The 26,069-nt window shown below is 40.2% G+C and overlaps 2 protein-coding genes across 2 annotated transcripts in view; both read right to left on the bottom strand.

Moving 5' to 3' along the window:
- Positions 1-15,704, bottom strand: part of hykk.2 (hydroxylysine kinase, tandem duplicate 2) — a 185,294-nt gene extending 169,590 nt beyond the window's left edge. The window contains exon 1 of the mRNA XM_062423836.1: positions 15,701-15,704. The gene's annotated coding sequence lies outside the window, so the exon portion shown is untranslated. The remainder of the gene's footprint in view (positions 1-15,700) is intronic.
- The window catches only part of tsc22d2 (TSC22 domain family 2), a 36,303-nt gene continuing 10,348 nt past the window's right edge, over positions 115-26,069 (bottom strand). The window contains exons 2-3 of the mRNA XM_062423832.1: positions 2,990-3,041; positions 115-2,590 (exon numbers count right to left, since the gene is read on the bottom strand). Of these exons, the coding sequence (XP_062279816.1) occupies positions 2,291-2,590; positions 2,990-3,041 (352 nt within the window). The 3' untranslated portion in view covers positions 115-2,290. The remainder of the gene's footprint in view (positions 2,591-2,989; positions 3,042-26,069) is intronic.

Here is a 26,069-nt window from a genome sequence, read left to right as displayed (position 1 = left end):
CAAAACATATGAAAGAGGGAAAACGTTCTGTATTTAGACCCATGAGATAACAATGTTGGTGATTTACCCGGTCACAAAGGAGGAGGGAGAATTAAAAACACATGAAGATTTTTTTAATAAAACAGTAATTTATTTTTGACTGAAAACTAAAATTGTCTGAACAGCACATTACAAGGGCATTGTTAAGATATTTTCTCCAAGGCTCAGTGATCACTTCCATACAGTACACTTGGCATGTACACGGCATCTCCTTCAAATGAAAGAAAAACAGAGAAAAAAAATCTAAAGAGAGAAATAAGCCCATTTGCACAAAAACAAAAAAAGTCAATTCTGTAGAAAGATGACTGATTGTACAATTACCAAGCATTTTGGTTTGGTTCTAAGCCACGAAGAAAGAAACCAGATCACCTGACAACAGCAGGTGATGGCACAGGAGGCACAAAAGACGTGACACAGACAGGACATCCCATAATATGCTCATACACAATGGACTGGGTGTTCCAGCTTTCAGTTGTGAAATGTTTAATAGTTTCCATTTTTTTGTTTTGCGGATATTGTTTGTCTAGTTATTTTATTTCCTTTGTAAGCAAAGTGTTGGTACATTACAATCGAAATCTAAATGCTGCATTTGTTAAATACATTAAAATCTGCAATGTAACAAACCTTTCTTCTGCATATGAAATTCAACACAGCATTTACATGAAAAAAGAAACAGAAAAAAAAGAAAAAGATGGCTCCTTTTCTGACTGTTTTGCGCACAAGCCTCTTCCTTCAACCGATGCAAACACCTTTCCTTTCTTTACTTCTTCTTACCCTCACCTACGTACTCCACCCTCTCTGCCCATTGTTCCTTTTTTTCCTTCAGAGATCCTTTCACAGTCACTTGCAGACTGACAGCCCGACAGAAAATTAAGAGTGCTGGATTAAAACATGAGGTAAGAAAGTGGTTTGATTATAGATCATGCAGAACATGCAAAACCAAAAAATAGAGAAAAGGAGAGAGTAGAAAAAAAATATAAAGTGTGCATTTAAAAATGGAAAAACGACAGACTTACACAGCTTTGCGTCTTTGGTTATAAAGTAGGTCGAACAATTTTCACAGCTTTTCATCCCCCCAAAACCAAACCCCCCAATTCATTTCTGTTATTTGTTTTGACAAAGAAAAGTCTAGAAAAAGTAAATGAATAGTTTTCTTTATCGAAACATCCCATCACATATTCCATATCTTAACAGGTTTTTCTCCTGTACAAACCCCTCCTCACTCTTAATACTTTACACTTTACAAAATATACATTCAACCTGGATTTCACCTAATGTAAGCTCGGCTTTAGTGTTAGCACTATCTCATGAGAAGAAAAAAATTTCTATTATGGAACTTATTGCCTACTTACTGAGATCTACATGTTGCAAGAGACTACCAAATTTAATACCTGACAGATTCTAAAATACCAAAAGACCAAAGAGTTTTCTTTTTTTTGTTTTTAATAAGTATCTCCATGACATTGTTCATTTACATTATGAAAATAGCAGCCCTGAAATAAATAAATGCAAATACTAAAACTGAACTAATAAGTATTATGATTCATGTCAAAGTATGGTGGCTCTGAGAAAACAACACAAGCTTTTTGTTGCAGCATATAACAAGCCGAGGCACCCGACTCGCTCCACTCGAGCAGAGAGGCGCCCGTAGGCGTCGTTGTCTGCTCATGGAGGATGAACCCTCTCCCCGACTTCTCCCTCGGCCCTCTGGCCACTTCCAGCCCTAGAGTGATGTGGGGATGGGGATACTGGGAGGACAGTATAATGTCCCTGCTGGATGTTGCGTTGCCACACTGGCCCCTCGCAGGGTTGTACCTGTCCTCTTCGACCACTTGTTGCCCCAACAAATCAAGCTCTCTGTGCTATTTGACCCCGTCTCCTGCACAAGAACAGCATGCAGTTTTATGATGCACTCTGGCTCCCCTGCCCCCGCCATTTATTTTTCTTCCTTTGCAGCTTTCTTGCAACCAACCGCAGGGCCACAGTAAGACTTCTCGAGGGGTGGTAAATGTCTTAATAATGCAAAGGCCCGGTGACGGCAGCATGCACACACTGAAGCACGGCTCTCTGTGGCAAACAATGATGTCGCTGTTGTTGATTTTTCCTCAAATGGAGCATGTTAAACGCAGAGCTGAGCCTTTTGCTTTATGGAGCTAAGGGGACGGTAGTAGTTGTTGTCTTTACTGACAGGATTTTGCACTCCTGTCCATGGGAGGTGTGTGTTTGAGCGTGTGTGTCAGGGAAAGGGGGATCACGCCGAGGTGATGTTGGGCTGATGAGGGACGCTCTGATTCCCCTCGTGGTGAGCTAAGGGGGTGTTGCTGTTTGTGACGACCGCCAGTTGTTGCTGCTGCTGCTGCAGCGGCGGCGATGTGCTGCCCTGCGTGAGCTGGTTGGTCAGCTGGTTGAGCTGATCCGAGTTGGCCAGCGACTTCAGCACAGCGTTCTCGCGTTCCAGCACCGAGTTCCTCTCGTACAGCTCCTTGATGTGCTCCTTCAACACCTCCACCTCCTCACGAACAGCGTACATCAGGTGGCTCTTCACCAAGTCCTGAGAATAAGAGGAGACAAAGAGAGAGAGACTGAAATTAGCATACAAGAAAGATTCATTTCAAAAGGGTCAAAAAACAGTCTATCTGGTTGTCAAAGAAATAAATAGGACATCCAGCATCTCAGAGCTTAAAGTAGAAATGTGAGATCTCTATCTGGAAATATCTCTAGCACTGAGTGTCATAGCCATGAGGGTTTTGCAACTGCATTTTTTAGAGATCACCGGTCCATCATCCAACTGCGTGGGCGAAACTGAATATTTATGAATTTCCATTGTGTTCTTACTAAGACTGGAAATATGGTTGTTCAGAACAGCAAATGAAGATTTTATGAACATGAAACATTCCTCCAAGTGTTTTGTTTTTTTAGCAACCCTCCTCTCTGTATGTGGAAAACTCACCATGGCCTGTTCAATCTTGTTATCGATGGCGACTACGCTGGCACCGGATGCACTGTGGAGAGAGAGAGAGAGCAAGAGTGAACACACAATAACCATCTATCACACAGTTTAGATCGATATCAATGCTTTCACATTCACCAGCTGCCAAATCTCTTCCTTAAAGAGCTAAAACATGGCCACACCAAATTTCCCTGGTATTTCAGGTTAAGATTTTCCGGTATGTAAATAAACTGGCAAATCTGTTTCCAGAGAATGAGATGAACAGATATAAGATGAATATGAATATCCCCTTTCCAAAACGCAAAGATCGAAAATAGAAAAAACATCCTATTTTTAGTTAACTAAACACACACACACATACACACGTTACAGATGACATTTACAATGGAGTATTCAATACTTTCCAACGCCCCCAGAGAGAAGGTAAGTAACAAACAGACTGTGCTAAGAGCCATGTTGGAGATCTACATGAAAAAGCAGCAGATTAAGGGGATGATGGGTGAAGAAGTCTCAAGCTGAACACTCTACTGTGCCACCAGAAAGCTCCCAGTGATGAGTCAGAAAATGTTTGAGGCATCTGTTGCCTTTGTAACAGAAACCACACAATAGGCCCAGTTAATTTTGGGGGAGACTGTTAAGTGCCACATTGATATTGAAGCTACAAGGATACTAAGCTGTTCAAATAACCTCGACCTGGTGTAAATTCAAATTAAAAACAGCAATTTAGTAGTCACACATGATGTCTGATATCAATATGACTAGATGTCAACTCTAGATAAAACGAAGTCATGCATGATTAAGAAGATGAACAAACAATGAGGACTTGATTATTGCAAATGCACAAAAGAAGCTGCGTGAATGCAAACACATCATCCTAAAATCTTTCCGTGTAAAAACAGAAAGGACGCTGCTGTATAATGAAAACAGATCACAGTGAAGGAGCGTGGCTCAGATCATGCAGGAGTTGAGCTCCGGGTGCGGCTGCTGCTGCCGTCTACGATCAGGTAACATTACCCCACAAATCCCATTGTTCTCCATCCTCTGTTTAACAACACGTTTTTATCAGGTAGTGGTGAAATGTCGAACATCCACATGACTTCTTGTTGCATCCCATTTTGTTTTCGGATCACTTCAGAGCGACATTTTTTTTCCCCCAACACCCCTCCTCCTCCCCGTTTCCCCTCCTCAAGAGAGAAAGAAAGAAAGACGAATCCCTTAAACACAAAAAGACGATAAACTTACTCTGCCAAACTAAAAGCTTCCTTCAAATACAAAAAAACGATGCCACGTTTCGGAGTTTAAATCATAGTCCAAAACAAAAAGAGACCGGGATCACAATCCGTCTCAACAGATTATTCTCTAGAAAGACTCTTGCTCAACCCCACCGCCCAGCTCCTATGTGGATTCAAAAACAGAAGAAAAAAAAAAAAATGGAGCCACTCGTTTGCAGGCCACTAGAAGGTGCTCTGACATACATCTGAGTCATGAGAGGGAACATTGTGCAGAAAATGTATTTAAGTTTTAATGTATATGTACGAGAAGAACCGATAAGAGAAAAGACACGGCAAGAGCTATAAACCGCGTTTAACTGCTGAAGTATGGACAAAGAAACCCCTTGATTAACCTGTTTTATATCCACAAAAGTTGTAGTACAATAATTAATAATAAAAAAAAACAACAACAGTTCAACATATAAAATATAAAACATCTTTAACATATAAAGGAGTCTCTTGAGATTCAAAATATGTATTGTGCACAAGTGTGATGGCGCTTGGGGAACCGATTTGGGGATCATATGGAGCTTTTAAAGAGCCCATCCAGCATATATACTATGTCCTGCGTGCTGGAGCGCACGTACAGCGAGTTGTGGGCAAACCTGGGGGCGAGGGAGGGCGCCCAGTAAAACCAGATGCCCCACTTATGGAAAACACGCTGGTGTGCCACAAACATAGCTCGATGAGAGTGATCTGCATACCAAACAGCTGATGGTAAAGTAGCAGAAAAACGTAAGGGGAACACCGAAATAGAGAGACAGACAGAGAGCGCAAATAGTCCCAAAATGGCACGAAACACCCAGCTGAGAGTTAAATGCCTTCCGTCCACGTAAAGAAATATATACAATACAGCCATATGTATAAACTTAAACCCAGCCCATGTAAGAATAAACTAATCCATGAGTTTAAACAGTGGTTAACTTCATATTTAAGTCCATTACCTGACGCATCTCGCCCTGTAAGCAATCAAACGTCCCGAATATGTCGGTGAGGTCCCCGGCGAGCAGGGTAGGCTGTAACTCATTTTGCAGCGCATGTTGCCGTTTGTCCAAAAAAAAGTTTCCTCAATAGTTTGATAATAAAAAACAAACCTGGTCCAACTCTTGAGTTAAAGCACGGACACTACTTCGTTGCCTGAGAGCTGAGAGCGTCTTAAAACCCCGCTGCCTTCAGTCACATGGTGAGAAAACAACGGGGCGGAGCTCAGCCTCAGCGTCTCCCTCCCACACCGCATTTACAACATCATTCACTGTCACTGTCTGCCAAAAACTATACAGTGCCAATCCAGAGGCACAGGACGACTTATTCAGAAGATTTCATGAACTAAATTGGCTCTGAGCTTTTGCTGTTTCTGTTCTTTGTGTGTTACATAACCGCAACAAAAAATGCATTAATCTGCAATCATGGGATTCAAAGTCCTACCCTGACATGTCCACATCAGTTTTCATGCACCAGATGTTTGCCACAAGTTGACTGTGCAGCGACATTTTAATGTGGTTGTTTTATTAAGCATCTGCCTGAAAAGCTGATTAAGCTGGTGGATCTCTTTATTGAACTGTAAATTAGTGTCAGGAACTCAAAAGGCAGATGAGAGTAGTGGAAGTTTTTATTAATCAGACTGACATTGAGCTAATATCAGCTCAATGAAGTATCGTTTTAAAGTCACATTGAATCTACTGGGTGATTTCATGTGCTTTGTGAGTAATCAGTTTTTGTAATGCAGCGTTCCACATTTCTACACTCTTCCTCCTCTTCTTTCTTTCTCTCTTTCCTGATGCAATGCAAAAAAACCAAAAACATGAGGCAAATCAGACCCGAAAAAAGTCAACTCATTTACCTACTCTTATGAATTCTTGTCAGATAACAGAGCAATTAAACAGCAGTTTGGAGACAATGTTTTTAGCACCGCGGATCTACACTCATGTGATGACAAGCGGGGTAAATGTGTTGCATTCCACAGCAAGCAACTTTCTTGGGTTGTGTGATCTGAGGGTCGATAAACAACGTGAGGACAACACATTCCTGCCTTTGAAATGAGCATTTACACATCTGGGACATCGAGGGACAAGAATGTCTGCAAGCTTTGGTTGGAATGTGTTTTTATCAAAAACAAGAGACGTGCAGGTTGGGTTGAAGTAGTTTATTGAGTGATCGTCAGATTTGGCATGAGGGAGTATAAGAAATGTTGGATGGCCAAAAAGAAAGAAAGAAAAAAAAGAAAAACACCTCCACAAATTTGTTGCCATTCAGTGTCCAAGAAAAACAAAGCAAACTGTACATTTTATTCAAAGAGGAAGACATGTGGTGGTTTATGTAAGGATAGCTTGCTGAGTTAACCTTGACATGGGCCTTCCCTGCAGTACACGCACGCACGCACGCACGCACGCACGCACGCACGCACGCACGCACGCACGCACGCACGCACGCACGCACGCACGCACGCACGCACGCACGCACGCACGCACGCACGCACGCACGCACACACACACACACACACACACACACACACACACACACACACACACACACACACACACACACACACACACACACACACACACACACACACACACACACACACACACACACACACACACGGCAGTGAATTCCAGCTCTGGACACCTCCGGCCCCGAGGCCAGTGCCTGTAAACCCAAACATCTGTGTCAGAGCCACCATCACGCTGGGACACTGCACAGTCAAGTTCTTTCTGTGGTCTGGTTATCAAAACACTGCTGGAACCACGTTCGATACCCACTTCAGCCAACGTTTCCACCATGAGCATGTCTCACATTTGATGCTGCGGATTGCTCAGGAGAAAAAAGGGGTCAGCTGAACGCCTTAAGTACTGTCAGCAGACTCAATGTGTGGCTCTATATGACATGAAGACACGTGCAGGAGCAAAGTGTGGTCTCCACCATGTCTCTGAGTCTGTCACATGATGCTTTACAACATCAGAAAAGATCCAATGTGCTTTTTATTAGGGCGCAGATGCACCGGCACACGTCTCCGACCCAAAGCATACAAATAATCACTGTAGGGGAGGCAGCTGAATAAATTAGACCTCAGTCTTCCAGTGATAACCCCCCCCCCCCACCCATCCACCACCTCCCTCTCTCCTTGATGAATGTGTTTCAAAACAATAGCTGGAGGGTGGAGGGTGGGGGCTGCAACAACAGAGGAGTGCACTCACTGACGACTCACTGTTGCTCTCTTTCATATAAATGCAGATATCTGCTTTTGCCCGACTTCCTTGACTTGAAAGCTGCAGTTCAGCTGCTTCACCAGACGAGGTCAGCAAAGGCTCCAATCAGTTGACACAGCAGCAGCCGCCTGAGGCAGCAGCAATTCAGTCATGTCTTCCCTAAATGATCACAATGAATTCATTGTCATGGCAGAAATCAACCAGAGGCCTCCATTTTATGAGGACGTTTTATTAACTGGCTGAAAAAATTGATCGGTTGTTTTTAAAAAGAATTATTGCTCATTATTTTTTATTAATGAGCCAAAATCATGGAGAACACAGGAACACAGCCCCCCCAAGCTCTGACCTCTGTGCTCGTTGCCAATTTAGAAGTTGTAAACTAGCAAGTGAAACTCACAAAACTATCAGACCAAATGTAAATGTAAAACGGTTTGTAGAAAGTTCAGAGAAACTCAAAAGCCGCTGCTCTTTTTGACGTATTGCAAAGGTCAAAATAACTGCATGACTCTAGCAACCAACCAAGCCGGCCCCTAAACACGCTGCTCAACTAATGATCACCCTCTCTGAAAACAAAGACACCGGTATTTTTACAAGAGGGCGTTCGTTCTCGACCTGTGAGCCCCTCATGTTTACCCATCTAGTTACATAAATTAGATCATGGGACCGGTCGCATCCAGTTTTCCATCAACTTCTGTCACAAAACACATTTGAATATCAGCCAGTGGAGTCAATTAAAACATTTAATGGAGATTAATTTATTTAAAGAATATCTCTGAGGTGAAGTATTAATATTTCGGTAGTTGCAGCATGTTCTGATCACTTTAAAGATGCCTTCACTTGTTTTAAGAGACAAAAAAATGAATATTAACTGGGACAAGTCTAATAAGGGCTACAACTATTTCCATTATTGTATGATATCCCCATTATTACCTTGATCAATCGGTTGGTCTATATAATGTCAGCAAATAGGGAAAAATGTCCTTCATGGTTACATCTTCAAATGTAAATTTTCTTTGGCCGTTTTTGTTGAAAATGACTTGTAATACATACTTTATTTATCAAATAATTTTCTTGTCTAATCAACTTCTCTTTTCAATTATAGTTATTAACAATTCTAATTAGATCATATCACAAGAGAAATATCATTTTGTTGTTGATTTTATCTTTTGTCTGGTAGTTGTGAGTGAAAATATAAATCTTTCTGGGGTGGGAGCTACTGTACATACCATCAACATGCTTGCCATTGTTCACAAATGAGCTCAAAGCTGATTTATGAGGGTGAAATGCATTGCCTAATAGACAAAGTACACTTGGTATTTGGTGATAAATACTTAGAATTCCCGACAATTACTTTAATTTGCATACTGAACTGAAATAGTCACAAAACTAATTATTTGTCCTTATTGCACTGTAGAGTCAAACAATGGTGACAATTGCAGGATGTTGGAAGTATGTTAATATGAGGCTTTTTGGAGACTGTACTGTTGGACATGTTATCCTACATATGTAGTCCACACTGACACAATGGAGACTAAACAACATAAGACAGACTTCAGAGACCCCTTGTCTGGAGGTAGAGGTTTTTTATTTTTCCAGCACTAAATCAGAGTCATGTACAGGTGTGTCTGCTGCCATCAAGCTTCCTCATAAACAGGCTGAAAGAACTGTCCCCCTCGTACCCTTGCCTGTTACATAATCTCCAGAATCACAAACACACAACGCCTCACTCTGTTAAGTCCCTACGTGACATGCTCAAAGCCCATTGGGGTGAGCGGAGACACATGCAGCAAACGTCTTGGTGGATGAACCGGCTGACAGGGAGCACAAAAAGCAATTGAGCCTCCCAAAGGCCTAATATCAGATAAAATATGTATTCTCGAGACAGCGGATAGGCTTCATCCATCACCGTTAATTTAAATGGCCTCATTATTTTAGTCTGTCTAGGGGCTAAATTAACTGTTGTCAGGAATGGTTGTTAATGTTTGTCAAGCCACTCCTTGGGCTCCTGAAGACATGGAGTAAAGAGTCACAGCCCTGTTCACACCTGGCATTAAGTTGCGTGGGTGATCCGACCACAACCAGCGACAACCTCCGAATGTGGTCCGAGTGATTGGCTCTCAATGCATCTCGGGAGCATTTACACCTGTACTTAGAGCTGTCCGCTTGTGATCAGATCATCCAAGATCCATGTTAATGCTAGGTGTGAACAGGGCCGCTGTAATGTGGCCATCAAATGCCATATGTAAACCCAGCAGGGGATCCAGGGCATGGGGTTCTCCAGCCTTAAATAATCACTAAATGCCAATGCCAATGGTGTTCAACTAAAACCAGATCTTAAGCGTCCACCATGCACCACTGTATCATATTTCATTACCTCCCCAAGTGATTTGAACCTGTGCCACTTGTTTTGGCTTAATGTGGATTAAGACCCCACTGGAATGTGTTAAAAGTAACAGTGTTACTCCTGAAGCTTTAATGGGAAAATCCAGGCACCTCGCTGTTAACGAGCCTCTGTATTCAGCACAGCATTTATCACGGGATCAAGGACTTGGCCTCATTTGGGCTTCCTCTCTGAAGTAGAGGGTTTGGGTCAGCCTAATGTCATTAGGCACAATGCTACAAAAACATCAGGTCTAACACGTCTCAGCCATTGTTCTTAACTCTGACTGGCTTTGGCAAACCCTGAGCTTAAATCATGACTTGACATTACATAGTGGAGATACAGCTTGTAAATCATCTTAAAGACTAAAAAATGGGTTTGTGGCCGCAGGCTCAACTGTTTTTAACATTACCTGAGAGGGAAAATTGAGTTAGAGGTACTCCAGATCTTTCTACGCTTTAGGGCAATTATTTTCATTATCAATTAGTCTGACGATTATTTCCTTGATTAATCATTTTATCTATAAAACGGCTGAAAATAGTGAAAATGCCCATTCTAATATCTTTGAGTAAAAGGTTATTTTGTCAGATCAAAAACCAGATATATAGTTTTATCATGCATGACAAAGAAAAACATTAAATCATCACATTTTAGAAGCTTAAGCAAAGCTAAGGGAAACACTGATATATTTGCTTTCAAAAATGACTAAAACAATTATTCAAATCATCAAAATAGTTTCTAATTAATCTATTAAATGACTAATAGTTGCAGACAATTATTCATTAACCTATTAGTGAAGTGTTTTACCCTCTGCAGGTCCAGTGGGGATGTTTAATGACGAACAGTAGACGTCTATGGTTATATTGGGTATCTCCCGGGTATGAATGCCTTTAACTGACTGAGTGTGATGCAATACGTTGCTGAAAAGGGACATGTGTGCTCAGCAAACCTTTCCCGGATAAATAAAGGTCAAATGTCAGCAAAGTTTCCAAAGATAAAGTTGACAGGATGAAAATGGTGGCCCCATACAGTGCCGTCTTTGAGACATGAGGTCTGTTATGTAAGCAGTTTAAATCTTTGATGGTTATGATCTCCATCCATCATCATCCTCCCTGCATCTAAAAGGCTTGTTAAGTTTAAGATTAGAGCTCTGCACAATATCAAGTCATGTCACGTCCATTAAGGCCTGCAGTTGAGGATTTCGCTGGAGGGGATACCTCCTGTAGAAGCGCTGAGTAATCCGTTCAAAATTATGTACTTACTGTTGCCTGTGCTTCTAAGAAGGAACTTGCAATTGAATTGGGTTGGGTTTTCTGAGGATATGTCCCACAGCCTGTTAGCAATTACACCAATTGAGTCTTTGCCAAGAGAAAAAATGAGTATTTGGTAAGAATCCAAGTTTCAGCAGATACTAACTAAACTAGTGATATTGTGCATATGGAACACTATTCAATAGGAGAATCTGAATGACAGATTGATTAAAAATGTATCAAATAGTAGTATTGGCGTTCACTGGCAGGGTCTTTACCCATCAGTACATTAACAGTGAAAATGCTGCTTTTCCACGTGTCATAAACAGTGGCCACATATTTGGTTTGAATCAAAAAACCTTCTGTGGCCGAGCAAAGGCCTACTGATCAGGTGTGCTAAGTCAGAAAATAAATCTGTCTTTTCTTTATTTTCTGTAATCATAAAGTTGATCACGGTGAACTGAGGGCACTAAAAGGGCTGCTGCTGCTTTACTCAGGACCAATCAGAGCCTCACAATGACTCCATTCAGCCAGCCAACAGATCGCTGTTGGCTGTGCTTTGAGTGTAACTTGTAATTAAGTTAGGCTAAAATAAATTCATCTCTCGCTTGTTGCAGTTGAAAGACGAGCAGTGAACGAGAGGAGATGTGAGCTGAGCTGCAGCACATGTGGTTGTATAAAGATAAACAGCCAGGCATGTTTTGATGCCTGCAACATAGCAGAAACTTGCGCAAAATTTCGCTGCTGGTTGTGCGAATAGCACAAGTGATTTTTATATTTTTCTCAAAGCAGTCACTTTCAGGAATGCTCCTGTTGTGCCCTCAAACTGTTTGCAAGCAATCCCCCTTTCGCCTCAAACAAGTCCAACCTTGCAGGAGAGTTAGCTCAGGACAAAGGGAGGAGGAATGAGGCGGCTCCCTTAGGTTTAACTACGGTTAATTGAAAAGTTCTGAATAAAGCTTCACTGTTAGTCACAGGGCCCGCAGGCAAACATAAGCTGGATGAGGAACAAACAGAAGCTCTTAATCTTTTGCCAAAGACAAGCACTTGATCAACTGCTACTGTTGTTTAACGTAAACATCAACTTCTCATCAGGACCGCCTTGCCTTGGAAAAGAATACAATCACATGATCACTGATACTTCTCATTCTCACCGCAGAGCATTACTCATACAAATGCTGGATTCAACCCATCTATTTGCATCAATTTTGCCAACAGCTGTAATAAATAATTGCAGTGTGCATGAATTCCTGCAGAAATCTGTTAATGAAATCAATTAATGCTTATGTTTTGATGCTGGGAAATAACAGCCAAAAACAAAAACACAAACTGTAATTATGTTTTAGATATAAACCATAATGGCACTATAACAAACATTAGCATCATTTCCCTTAGAGAAAGATTAAAAAAAAAAAAAAAAAAATACATTCAGTACTGCTAAATATAATATTCAGATATGAGAGCAGTTTTGTCCCAGGGTCAATCCAAGGCCTGAGTAGATATTTCATAATCAGTAATATTCTCAAAAAAAATAGATCTGAGTGAATCCTCTAGCCAGAACACATTATACACTGTCCCATTGTGCTTACATTTGGCAGAACAGTGAAAGTCATATAATCATTTTCCTCTGGATGTGTGGGGACTCAAACTGTACATAGTTGCACCGTAGCTTTTTGCTCATTATTTCATGACAAAACAAGTAAGCCACATTTTCAACATAAAGGACTCTGATGCCGCCTTATGGTCAATGTCTGTTGGCAGCCAGTTAAATATCCACAGCAGGAAGTTAAGACCTCAAACAGCTTCAATGAGACAGCACATCGGAACGAAAAGTGGCAATGACTAATGCAAACCACTTATAAACTGTGGACAGATATTAACTTTGAAATAAAAGCCAACTGTCATTCATATGTCGGAGGTAGTGGCATTAATCAACAGGTAGTGACATGTTTTGGCATAATTAACAATTCACTGATAATACTGCCAAATGTTTGTGAGATGAAACATATAATTAAGCCTGTGTAGAACTTTGTATTATTTTTTTTATTTTTATTATTTTTATATATTTTGGTATAATTCATTATATGCAAGCAAAAGGATGTATGCAAAGCCAAAAAGAGGAAAGAAAAATTATAATGACTGTGGGAACTACCGGTGTAATTTTGTATGTATTTGTAAAATATTTGCGACAGTGAGTGGAGGAGCTCTTCAAGAATATCTTAAATGCTGCATTTCAGTAATATGACTGTTCTAGCTGTTCTATTATTTGCCTTTGTCCACACCCATTTCCATTTTACAGATGATTATTTATCAAAAATCTTACTGTGTAAATATTTTGTGAGAGCACTAATACAATGATGTTGCAATATCGGTATCCTTGTATTTGGTAAAAAATATCTTATTTGATTCTGTCCGGCTCGAGTAAAAACGCTCCCTGCAGGTCAAAAGCAGAGGCATCAACCTGTCCTGAAGGCTTTGTTTGCAACAGTTTTTTTGTACCTTGCAAATGAGCTGCATGCTTGTAAAAGGCCGGTCTATAGCCTTCATTGCTAAGGTTTTGCCATGTGTTGTTTGCATTGTCTATTCTCATATATCGGATTCCCAGTAGAGCCCCAGAGTATAAATATAGACCTATAAAACTGTATAATATGTCCCCTTTAATTTTCTGTTGATCGACAGTGGTGATGACTGCTTGATGGATAAAACAGTAAAGCAATTTGTCAAGAAATTACCTGTAAGGTTACTTTGATTTAGGTGATAGTATTTCAAACAAAGAAGCCCAAAAGCTATGGCAGTTTAGTTATAAGTGCAGTCAGTTGTTTATTGATCACCCTTCTTAAAACATTTGAATTGAGGTTTTTCTTTTTAGTCAATGATGTAAAGTTGGTATCGTCAGCTTCTCATCTGAGCATACAAAGGACAAATTTCGTAGAATATCGCGTCATACAACACAAACTGTCATATTATCTCTATGTGATCTGCTATTTGTAATGCTAAAACCCCCTGGCATTAGACTGCACATGTCATAAGGGCCAGAGTAACCTGAGCACCGGATCCTCGTGACGGACAGAACGTAGACACTCAAAGTGTCACAGAGCCCTGAAACGCAGCCAGGACAGAAGTGTTACAAAAGCCAGCCCGACACTTCCGACAGTGCCATGCTTTCTCTCCATGCATTAGCACGCTGAAATCTACAGGAAGACAAGTCATATAATTCAGTAGTTAGTCTCAAAATGCTATTTTCCTTTCAACAGAAAGCAGAAAACCCACCAATTGAGTTAAATAAAGATTCCATTCATGAGTTTTTGAATACACAAATCATTTCACAAGGATTGCTCGTACTTACTCCTTTCATGTGATAATTTATTTTTCAGTACATTCAATTATTACCCGCAGCCTTTTGCCCTCACAACTGCAGAAATGGTTATGACACATAATTAAAAACATAATGGGAAGTTTTTTGTCTTTCTTTTGAGATGCCTTTTTTTTTTTGCTTTTTATTTAAATCAATTTTACTTACTTAAACTGTTGTACTGAAAGTCAGTCTAAGGAATTTTATAGAAAAACTGTTGTCGGAAGACTATAATTATACTAAAACATTTTTGGAATGGAACAAATATTGTATGTGAGTGAGAAAAATATATTGTGGGATTAAAGACTATGTGACTGTGGTCAGCAATCACATTTGAGTTTAGGTTGCTCCCAGCACGTTAATTATCTCTGAACTGTCGACCACAAAGTGACATTATGGAGATTCTTGTCATGTGATAGAGTTGTATTCTCACGTTGTAAACTAAAGCCTCTTACTTGTTAGAAAAATGATACTTAAACTCCATAAACAACTAAATGATGAGTTCAAATGTTTTTCTTGCAAAGTGTGCAGGGCTGAAGGGGTGCAGAGTCTGGTTTAGCCAGCCACTCCAGGCCACACACACGTAAAACACACCCGAGCTCATACCTATCGTTGACTGGCTTTAACCCTCGTAATCTGCTAGGTCGGAAAGCCTGGTAGAAAGCAGTGGACGGGTTCCTGCATTTTAATGGGGGAGGAAACAGAGACAGGAGAAACATGAGTAAAGGAAGAGAAACATGTACACTGGGGGGGGGGGGGGGGAGAGAGAGAGAGAGAGGAAATGGTGATACAGTCCAGACTGCCACATCTCTATTCAGAAATGACAAGATAAAATAGAAAAAACAAGTGCATTATGAGCACATTTTCCAAGTATTCCAACAGTCACATCTAGCTGATTGTATTTGAGTGGTTTAAATTGCTGCCAAACACTTTATTGTTGGCTCCTTTCTTTTTCCGTCATTAACATACATTAACATTGCTAAATGTAGTACGAATTCAATTTCTTTCTTCATTATTTCACAGTTCTGCTGTCACAGTAACATCTGTCCATAGTTGTCATAGTAGTGGATTATTTCTGACTGACATGTCAAGTATGTATATTTTAATAAAAAAGTATGTCAAGTATGTTGGATATGAGAAGGATCAGTGCGTGTTCGGCACAGCACAGGAGAGGAAGCACATCGTTTGTCCCGTGGTCACTTTCTTCCTTAACTGGAAACCCCATAATGTTGAAACTGACTTTATAGTGGACAAAGTGTCCTTATTATCTTTTTCCTTCAAACCATCTTGTCTTCCTGTGCTCTTGTGCAATCAAATGTTTAGTAACACAATATATAAAAACATTGTGATATTTTTTTACACAGAAAATGTTAGTTAAATAGTTAGATAATAGTGAGTTGATAATTACATATTAATTTCAGGTTTAACTGTATAACACAAAAGGACTTTTTAAATCATGGAAGTCTGTGTGATGTTGTTAATCTCTATTAAACACCAAAGGTTCACACTGATCAGAGATAAGCTCAACCAGAGGTTAACTTTATTTACCACCACTTAGACTACTTGTCCAGACTGATTTGTAGAATAGAAAGTGAACTTCAAACAGGGGCGTGTTTCCTGACACAGCGGCTAGAGATGGTAGATAAAATTACGCGACATATCAAATATTTATCAGCATTTGTGTAATTGCTGGCACATGGTGTTAATAATACACCAAGTTCATACCATAACCTGACAGCAAATCTCAGTCCTGGATATGTGAATTTAAAAATAGTCTAATAAGCTTAATTATAACACTACAAATTAATTTCTGGGTAAAAATGTCGGTATAGTCTTGGATTAAAAAGGTTCATGTACTGCAAATTTTACACGTAAGATGTGTACCATTTGCTGGACAGTAGAATTGTTTACTTTTTAGCATGTGTGGCCTTGTGTATATTGGACGCATTTCATTTATGATATTTGCACTACACAGATCAGCCATTAATGATTTGATAGGAAAATTAAACTCAGAGATTTTCATTCATTTGCATAAACAAACAAATATATAGACAGCTCCCAGATTGCCGTGTAATAAGATAAAAAGCAAGAAACGATTTCTAAAACTCCAAAAAGACTTTCAGTAGTACCAATTCTCACTAACAAATAGAAAAACAAGTTTACATCTGTAACATTTTACAATTCGGACATGCATATGCCCCTGTGGGGTTCAAGTTCATGTCAGTCATGAAAGCCCGCCTGCTGTCTGCACAATAAATGTTTAAATTTCTATGGGTATGGAGTATGGATCTTAATTCAAGAGCATATTAAATGAATTTGCTGTGCGCATGCTCGCACTGTGTCCTCGCTCTCGGTTACAACGCTGCTCGCGCAGATTTCCTGCGCTCACACTCGAGTTCTTCCTCTCGCGCTCAGGGAGTTTGTGCTTGCGGATCTCTGCCCTGCTCTCGGATCAAAACTGTAAACGGGTGCGTTCGCTGCTCTTCGAGGAGCGTCGCATACGGACGGGCACTCTTTCAACCGGGTTTATCCACTCCTGACTTCCGGTGCTGTAATAAATGTGGTTTCTTTCATTTTTTTGACCACTGTTGGAATAAAATATCATTTAATAAATACACAAGCGTCCGTGATGTTCATTAAAATAGCTATATTTTATAATAATAATAATATGTATTAATATCATTATTAATAATAGTATTATTAATGATATTATTTTTTGACCACTGTTGGAATAAAATATAATTTAATAAATACACAAGCGTCCGTGATGTTCATTAAAATAGCTATATTGTATTATAATAATAATATTTAGGAAGAACTCGAGCAGCGTTGTAACCGAGTGCGAGGACACAGTGCGAGCATGCGCACAGCAAATTTGAGTGCGAGAGCAGAGTTTTGAGAGTAAATATCACAAAATCTGAGCATGAAATCAATAAATACTGCTCTCAAATCCATTTAATATGCTCTTGAATTAAGATAGGGAATAAAATACATATATGGGAGGCTTTTCATACAATGAGAGCAGGGGTGGTCTATAAAATCGTAAACTGGAAACTTTTACTGCATACGACACCCCCACAAAACAAAAAAAAACAAAAGCAGGCCAGAGAAAAGAATTCACTTACAAAACTAGAAAAACAGGCTTAAACATCCACTGCTGTATTGGTGAGTTTCAAAGAGTTATTTACAGCCGAGGTTACATATCTGAGCCCATGACAGAGTTATCATCACCACACCCCACAAACTCAAGCTCAAGAACTTCACGCTTTCTCATACACTGGTGAGGTATTTAGCTGCTGAGAGTTTAAAGACTCACAAACAACATACACACAGTAGCTGTGAGCTCAGTCCTCAAGTCAAAATACCTGGTTGAGTAGGAGTTCATCAGGCCAAGATGAGACAGAGCAGCTGAGTGAAAGGGTCGCATTCAAAATCAAGGAAGTATAACTAGGGATTAGTCAGGGAAATAGGGAGGAGTGGCCCATCACCTCATCTGAATCACGTAGTCGTCCTGCATATATAGGCCAAACCAACAGGGGAAATCACAAAAAACTGGACTGGACAGTTGGATCACAATCTAAAAGAAACAAGTCTATTTGCATGATTCATTTAATGTCTTTCAGAGGTTTAAATGAAAGGTTATCACCGACCTGTGACAAAGACGCATCAGATTTGAATTCTCACAATACATTATTGTACATAATTAGTGTACATACGCATAACAGTACATCATTTACATTCATGATTTGTCCATTTGTCTTTCACATGCCTAAACACAGCTTATCGAGAAACAGTTTGACCTTAGCTACACATTAACCTACCACTACTGCTGCATTTAAATGCTTTATATTGATTACACATCACCAATAACCAAACCATAAGCCGCAAATTCACGGATTCACGCAAATATGACATTTCAGCTCATTTGAAAAGATGATGACAATGTAGCTGTGAAGCCTTAGCCATAATAAATAAATATTTTAGGGCTGGTTAATACAATTGTTCCCATTACAAGTAAACTATTACTCCACAGTAGGATGACAATACAGGCTCAATATGCAGAAGTAACCACATTCCTCCTTAAATCTTGTATTTTATTTGCAATGGGAGCGTTTCCTTTCCTAGAAATGTTCCTAGAGCAGGCAAAGTTACAGACCACAGTGTCAACACACGTGCGCGCTTAGCAAGCCCATTCTGCCTTTTACACATGCACGCAAACTGCTCTCTCCCCTCAGTCATCTCCTTCAGTATCTCATGATAACTTATCCTTTCTTCCTCTCCTCAATTCAAAGTGTCCTTAATGAAAAGCTGGCCAGGTTACTTCTCATGTGTAAGCAGTGGCGGTGGGTAATGTCAGCTTTTGTGCACCCTACAGTGCACACTGGTAAAGTTACAGTAAAATACTGAAAACATCCGTGTCAGCAATTCAGCAGTTGATAAGACAGAGACACGTTATGTAGCGACAACCTGTTAGCTACACCGTTAGCTAACATTAGATCGGTTGAATCACTAGCCTGTTTTGTCATTCAAATGTATGCTACAGCTCATTTTATGAAGAAAAATGTGTGACTTTCAAGTCATTATTATCTTACAAGCAAGCTGACATATCTGAGAGCATGACCGGTGAAACAGCACCGACGCTTTACCAATTTAGGAGGCTTGACTGACATTAAAAGCTATTGGTCATTGGTATTTTTTAAATTGGTAGAGCTTATTAGTAGAAAAAAGAATTCTTAGTACATACACACACACACATATACAGTATGTAAAAAAAGACAACTGTCCTATTTTCGTGTACCTTAAAGTAACAACTCATACCAATGCAAGTGTGTGCGTACATGTGTTTTGGCAGGTGAAAGACAAAAAGGACGAACTAAATGAGCAACTAATATTATTGTCATGTGCAGAACAACCTGTTATTGCAGTTAAGAATTTGAATATTAGTGCATCCCTCACTTTTTTGTCTGTTTGACAGCTGCATGTATGCAAATAATGTACTGGTATGTGTACGTACGTCAATTTAGTAGAATAATACATTGTACGTACAGCAATGATTCACATCTGAAAAATCTAGGTCACCAAAGTGGCAATCAAAAGATTCCTCTGGCGTTGGCAGGTCTGTGATAACCTTTTATTCTAAAAACGTGGAAGAGACTCAGCAGCCACACATTTCTCTGTTAGCTGTGAATAGCTGGTCCACCTTAAAGGTCAGTCCACCTTAAGTGAGCCTGGTCAGGTAAGGCTAACCCCTTTCACTTTTTCAGCCTATCCTGGACATTTAATGGCAAACTGACAACTTACTGCTAAACTTTTCTTCTGCTCGCTCTCTGCACACATAAATTATGCACTGCCTTAGTCCTTAGAGGAGCTACACTACTTATAACAGTACCTTTCATTACATTTCCTTTGAAGAGTGACTTGATGCACAAATGGGTAAACGCTGCACTTTTCAACCCTAACAAATGTGGCCTGGTGGCGTAGGTGGATTAACATTGCTGCTTGAGGCAAAGTTAACATGTTACAGTCAAATTAGCTCCTTAGTTGTTAAAAAGTTAAGAGGAAGAATGTTGCCAGGTCAGGTTGCAGGTTCATAAACATAGTCTTATCTGGTTGACCTACAGCCCCGAGTCAAACATGCTAGAAAACGTGACAGGAAGTCTCATGCACACCTCAGGCATTAATTTAAGACGCTATTTTCTTGAATTTGGCTGATGTGCACATGACTGCACTTGACCTTAAGGTGAGTTTCTGTCAATCAAGTTTAGAATTTTTTTTTTTTTTTTTTTCATGAATTAGCTACTAAGAAAAGCAGACAACTGCTCGCCCACTCTTTGCGTGACTCCAGGAAGAGTGATGTTAGGTGAGACAGTTCAAAGTTATTTCTGAACCTGCTAATCAACGTAAAGTTGCCTGATTTTGGCTCTCTGAAACTATGTCAGATTGCTGAAAAAAAAGCAACCAATGTTGCATATATCATCATGTAATGGTTTGGAAAAATTAAATGAATACACATTTTTTGTAACAGCTACAGCAGAGCACAAACACTGCAAATGAGAAGGTGTTGGTTTATGACTTCTGCCACCCACGCAGATCATAGATGTCATTGCACTGAGAGATATCTTGGATTAAAGTATCATCAAACAATGTGCTGCACTGACAAAGTGGATATCAGCCTACAGCGGCATACTGTCAGATCAGAGAGGCTGTTGCCAGGTCTCATGATGTGTGCCTGACAAGGGATTTAGAAGTTAAAAAAACTCAAAGTCAACAAAGAAGCTATGTTAATGTCCTTTATCACACAAACAGAGCCTGTTAAGTCAAACATTCAAAACTAAACAAGAGTTCGGGATATTACACAATTTGATTGGGGTTGACAATGTGCTTAGATAAAAAGGTCACTCAAAAACAGTGTATTACATATGATACAATCACAATGACATGACTATAATGTTTTGATGATGTTCCAACTCTTCTATTGTGGAACAGGAATTTGTAAAAACAAGTATGCCCATAAAAATCCCTACGCTCTGACAGGTTCACAATCATGGCACAACATACACAGGGTGAAGAATAGAGTATCAAGTGGGATTTTGCCTGTAAACCCTATTCAGTCTTTAAGCCGCCTCTGAATAGGGCTGCTGCAGGAACGACTGGGTCTGAATGAACACATGCTCCCTCGGGCCACTTGAGGAGAGCTGCTGCTTCCAATGAAAGGCACGAAAATTGCATTTCCTCCCTTTAAAATAACTTAAAAACAAGAGGTCTTGACTCCGTATACATGGTCAAAACATGTTGCAAAGCAGTGCAAGCCCCTTGTGTTCCTCAAGTTGTTTTTCATACATTGCAGGCCCTTTGATGTTCCTGCACGCACAGAAAATCAAGCAGATATAATCCTTACACAGATATGACTATACAACCACTGTATATGCTCTTCATACTGCACAAAACAAGTTTAATTTGTGGAACTTTATGGTTGAAGCCTGACACAGGGGGAGGGTCAATAAGCTTGCAGGAGGAATGAGACATGACCCTGCAGTTGGAGTTCTTCTCATAATGCAGTGATTACTAGATGCCGTGGGAGAGAGAAAAAGCGGCTCAATAGCAAACAGGGACATGACCCCCTGCATGGGGCCAAGCCTGCAGCCATACCCGAGTTAGGCAGAGTCCCAGCTGTGCAGCTAATCATCGCTGACAACACGACCCCGCCCACTCTCCAATGGGAGAGGGGCTTGTTCGGATATCTGTGATCCAACTTTGGAAAACTTCAGTAAACAAGATCACAGTTCAGGCGTCAGCAGTGTTTAAGGCAGACTACAAAACTTCAACAAAGACTAACGAACATGTAGACAGTGAAAGACGAGTGAAAATATGTCACACTAATGTGAGCATTCTCGTATGCAGAGTGTGTTCATTTCTGCTCGGGTTGCACATAATTGTTACCATGAGTAATGATGAGTCAGTTTATTTCAAAATCTGGGGTGGCTCATTCAGCTGGGTGGCAGCTGATAACATCGGCCTAAAGCGACGAAGCCGCTCTGTCTGCTCAATTTCACTGAGCAGAGTTCAAGTTCTTTGCCTAAGCAGGTTAAATAAAGTGTAGAATTGGTTCTTGGAGCCTGACGCTGGCCCAGTGAACTCCGCCATATTGGCCCTGCAGGTCTGTTTCTGTCTCTGCTTGTCAGCTGCTAAGTAACAACACTGTCCCGTCACTCTCCAGTGACTTTCCCTGGGGTCGAGGAGGCAGGCCGGGCAACTGAAGAGCACAGACCTGACTTCTAGTATGGGGATGTGCGTAGCGGGACACAACACATGATGAACTAAATCATCAAACATACCGTTGAATTCTTAGTACACAAGAAATCCAGTCACTCTAACTCACATTTTTGAACGTAACTGTTTATAAGGATTAATAGGTAGATTAAGTTGTATGGGCCTATAGCCATGAAAACCAATAAAACCACCCCACCCCCACCACAACTGCTGTATATATTTGTTTTTTGTATTTGTTTTTAAAGATAACATACGTTGCCTGTTATTAATATAATGACCGGATTCCAATGGAAATGTTTGCACATACAATAAACACTACACCATTGTAGAGATGCACCAATTAGTCAATTAAGCAATTTGTTGATTGCAGAAGGATCTTTCTTCTAACCACGTTAAGTGTATGTTAGTGCAACTGCTCACTCCCACACTCTGGCTTTGTTCCAAGGTCTTTCCAGCTGTTGTATTACTGGTTGCCTGGGTATTCATATCTCGGTGCAGACAAACACTAGCAGATTCCTGTGACAAATCGCAACTGACTCCTTTTACATACTGTACTCTGGGTGTGTCTTTTGGGCATTACATTGATCGACCTAAGGTCAACTTTCCTTGATCTAAAGCTCTCTATAGTATGAGAAACGCACAGTGATACAGTCGCCTTCCACAAGTCTCTGTATGGGAGAAGAGGTTAATACAGAGAGGGGAACAGGATGCTGCCAACATGAGGACACTGGTGATGTGATACTAATTTCTGCAGAATGCAGAGAGACCAAATCTGGCTTTCAATATCAAGTTTTACCCATTAGTAAGTTTTAGTGTCCTTGGCAGCATCTCACGCCCATGAAAATTAACATTTCAGGGGCTGTAACACTGTCAAGCATATTTAGTGCTCATGTAGCTCATTGATAAAATGCCAATGCACTGCCCTTCCTGGTTTCAGCTGCTGGCTGTCTGCTGAGGGTGTACTCATCGACAGCACAGGAAGTGGTAACAGAATATTTTCCGTTGTTTGGTATGGAGTTTTTTGGCTGACCTCATTCTAGGACAGAGCTGAGGGTAGCAGGGCAGTGAAAGAAAAAAGTGAGAGTACTGACTGTAGAAATTAAAAGATATTTGTTACACATTAACGACATATGCCATGACTTTTTGTAAGAAGTGTCAACAAAAACAGTTAAGAAATCTGTTTAGTATTTGAGTGAACATGCGTAGTTGCTTTTTACCTCTTTTATTATTTCACAGCTTGAAGATAAGTAAGAACACGAGAGAAAAGATGAATGACAGACTGATGAATCACTGAGGAATTCAAGTGATCACAGAGTACAGGACTGAGGTTTTACAAAAACCTTTGTTTATCTGAACTTCATGATGAAATAAGTTCAAGAAAGAGTCATAAAAAAGATTTATTATATGGTAGTAGTCACATGCACACACAAGTAAACTTATCCACACAATTAGAGGAAATCATGTGTGGGAAGTTCAGAGGATAAATGATATCATCATCTGGATGTTCTCACTGGAGTTCATGACAAATCCAACCTGATTCAGCGACATGCCAAGGTGCCATCTGTTCAACGTCCCCTTTTCGAAGTGAATAAACCGTTATCAAGTTTAACCAGCCACAATGACTCACGTCCGTTCCTTGCAACAGCCTGTTTCGTGGTAAGACCTGGGGGAATGTAGGTAGGTGGCAGATAATCTCTCAATGCCAATGAAAGGAGACTATTGAGACAAAGTAGAGTTGCGAAAAAGGAGAGGAAGAAGTCATTGGAGGAAGTGCTTGACAGAATACAAAAGCAGACATCAAAGCAAAGCAGGAAACTGAGGTTCTTACAAAACCTGTGTGTTTCTCAGCTTAAGAGCACCCTGAAGAATTTGCATTGCCTGCATGGATGTTTAATTCAACTTGCAAAGCAGATATGATCCGAGTTAGCCTTTATAGGAACTTCTGCTCATGTTTCCTTACTTGTTGAAAACCTGTGTAAAGAAACACTGCTGTATCTACACAGGCAGAGGGGAACACTAGGACAGCATAACTATAAGATAATAGAATATTAAGAAAAATATAGATAACTAACTTTCATTTTTGAAACAGATTTGGTACATGCCCATTTTAGATCATCATTTTAGTCTAATATACTGACTACTTCCTGTAGCGACACATATTCATAGTTACACTAAAAGGATAGTTCAGATTTGATTCTAAATGGGGTTCTATGAGGTACTTATCCATAGTCTACACCCCCTCTATTTGGAGAAGCAGACAGGAGTATCGACACAGAAGCTAAACACTGTACTGCTTTGGACAGGGCCAGCAGCAAAACATATTTTAGCCACCTAAAAAGATCAGTATCAGTTTAAGTGGATGCTATATTTAGAATATGTTCACCGCTTCACCTTGCCTTGAGATGGCCTTTTCCTTTGGCGCTACATTTCTCAACTGTAGAGCTTCTGTATTCCTACGAATGCCGTGCACTGTATTACGCCGCTGATCAGAAAGTGCTGCTGCAGCTAATATAGTGAGCAGCATACATAGGAAGACAGAAGTGCTATTATATATATGTTCCTATGTGTAATTATCTTTATCAAATATTGTTATTAGTATCAGGATTATTCTGTAGTCATAATTGAGGAATCCTAACTCAGTTTCATCCTAGTCTTACTGTGTGTTGGGATCCTGTGCAGAAAGAGTTAACACACCCTTGGGAAGAGGACTGGGAGGGATTGGCAGTGACTGGAAGTTGAGACAGACACAGGAAAAAGAAAAGAAAAGAAAGAAAAAAAAAAAAGAAAAAAAACTCCCCGACTGTGGAGACGCCGAAAAGAAGCCAAACATGAGAACCCCTCCTAAAATTTCCAACTCACTCTTTTTGTCAACTTTGAGCCTCTCTTAAACTTTTTCAGTCAGTCCCACACTTTCATATAACAACACACAAACACAAACAGGACTTGAGAGAACAGATGAAAAGTCACAGGCACCAGTGAGCCAGATCAGTCGACGACACCCATTGAAAGCAAGCGGGAGCACAGAGAGAGGATGGATGACTCAAATGCAGCTGCCTGCCATGCTTTCCACACATCCTCATTACTCACTATTCAGACATCTCAGGCTCCAGGGGGCCCAAGGCACTGAAACCTTGTTGTTTGACTCTTGCTTCCCAATCTGGGAGACTGAATGGCTGCAACACACAGCTCCACATTTTCTATAGCACTTGCTTGTTAGCTTATTTAAAGCTGAAGCATCTCACAGCCTTCCAGTCAAATCTTCTTCTCCTGCATGCCTAAGGACTAAACTCTGATCTGTGGTCAGCCTTAAGGCTTTGTCCCAGAACTGCTGAATCACCTTACCACTGCTTTAACCCCAATTGAGTTGCATTTTCCTACTTCTTCCCCATCTCTATAGCGTTTTACATTTTTTACCCCTGCTTTTCATAATCATTAAAATGAATCAGAGGGACTACCAGAAAGATAAGGATATTGTAGCATCTGATAATCGCAAAGAAACACCCCATAAATAAACTGAACCTTTTTTTTTTGGTTCACTTCCTCAATTCTGTATCAGAAGATCTGACTTTACTGTAAACCTACATAATGAGAGTCAAAGTCGGAAATACATTACATGATAATCTGAGGAAGCACCACAGTTGCCGGGAAGGCTGTTTTAAATATACTTAAATATCTTACAGTCAGACAGTTCAAATGTATTTTGGGCCAATAAGTGTGTCAATGAGTTTTTGATCCCGTGTCTGAGTTGCTCTTTTGTTTTGTTTTTTTTGGCCCAGGGCTGAAAACACAACAAAATGACAATCACCACTGTAAAAAGCAGGAATAACCATGCTGCAGTTTTAGATCTGCAG

The sequence above is a fragment of the Scomber scombrus genome, chromosome 8, assembly GCF_963691925.1.
Source record: "Scomber scombrus chromosome 8, fScoSco1.1, whole genome shotgun sequence".
Taxonomy (NCBI): domain Eukaryota; kingdom Metazoa; phylum Chordata; class Actinopteri; order Scombriformes; family Scombridae; genus Scomber; species Scomber scombrus.
This window is presented reverse-complemented; position numbering and strand designations above follow the sequence as displayed.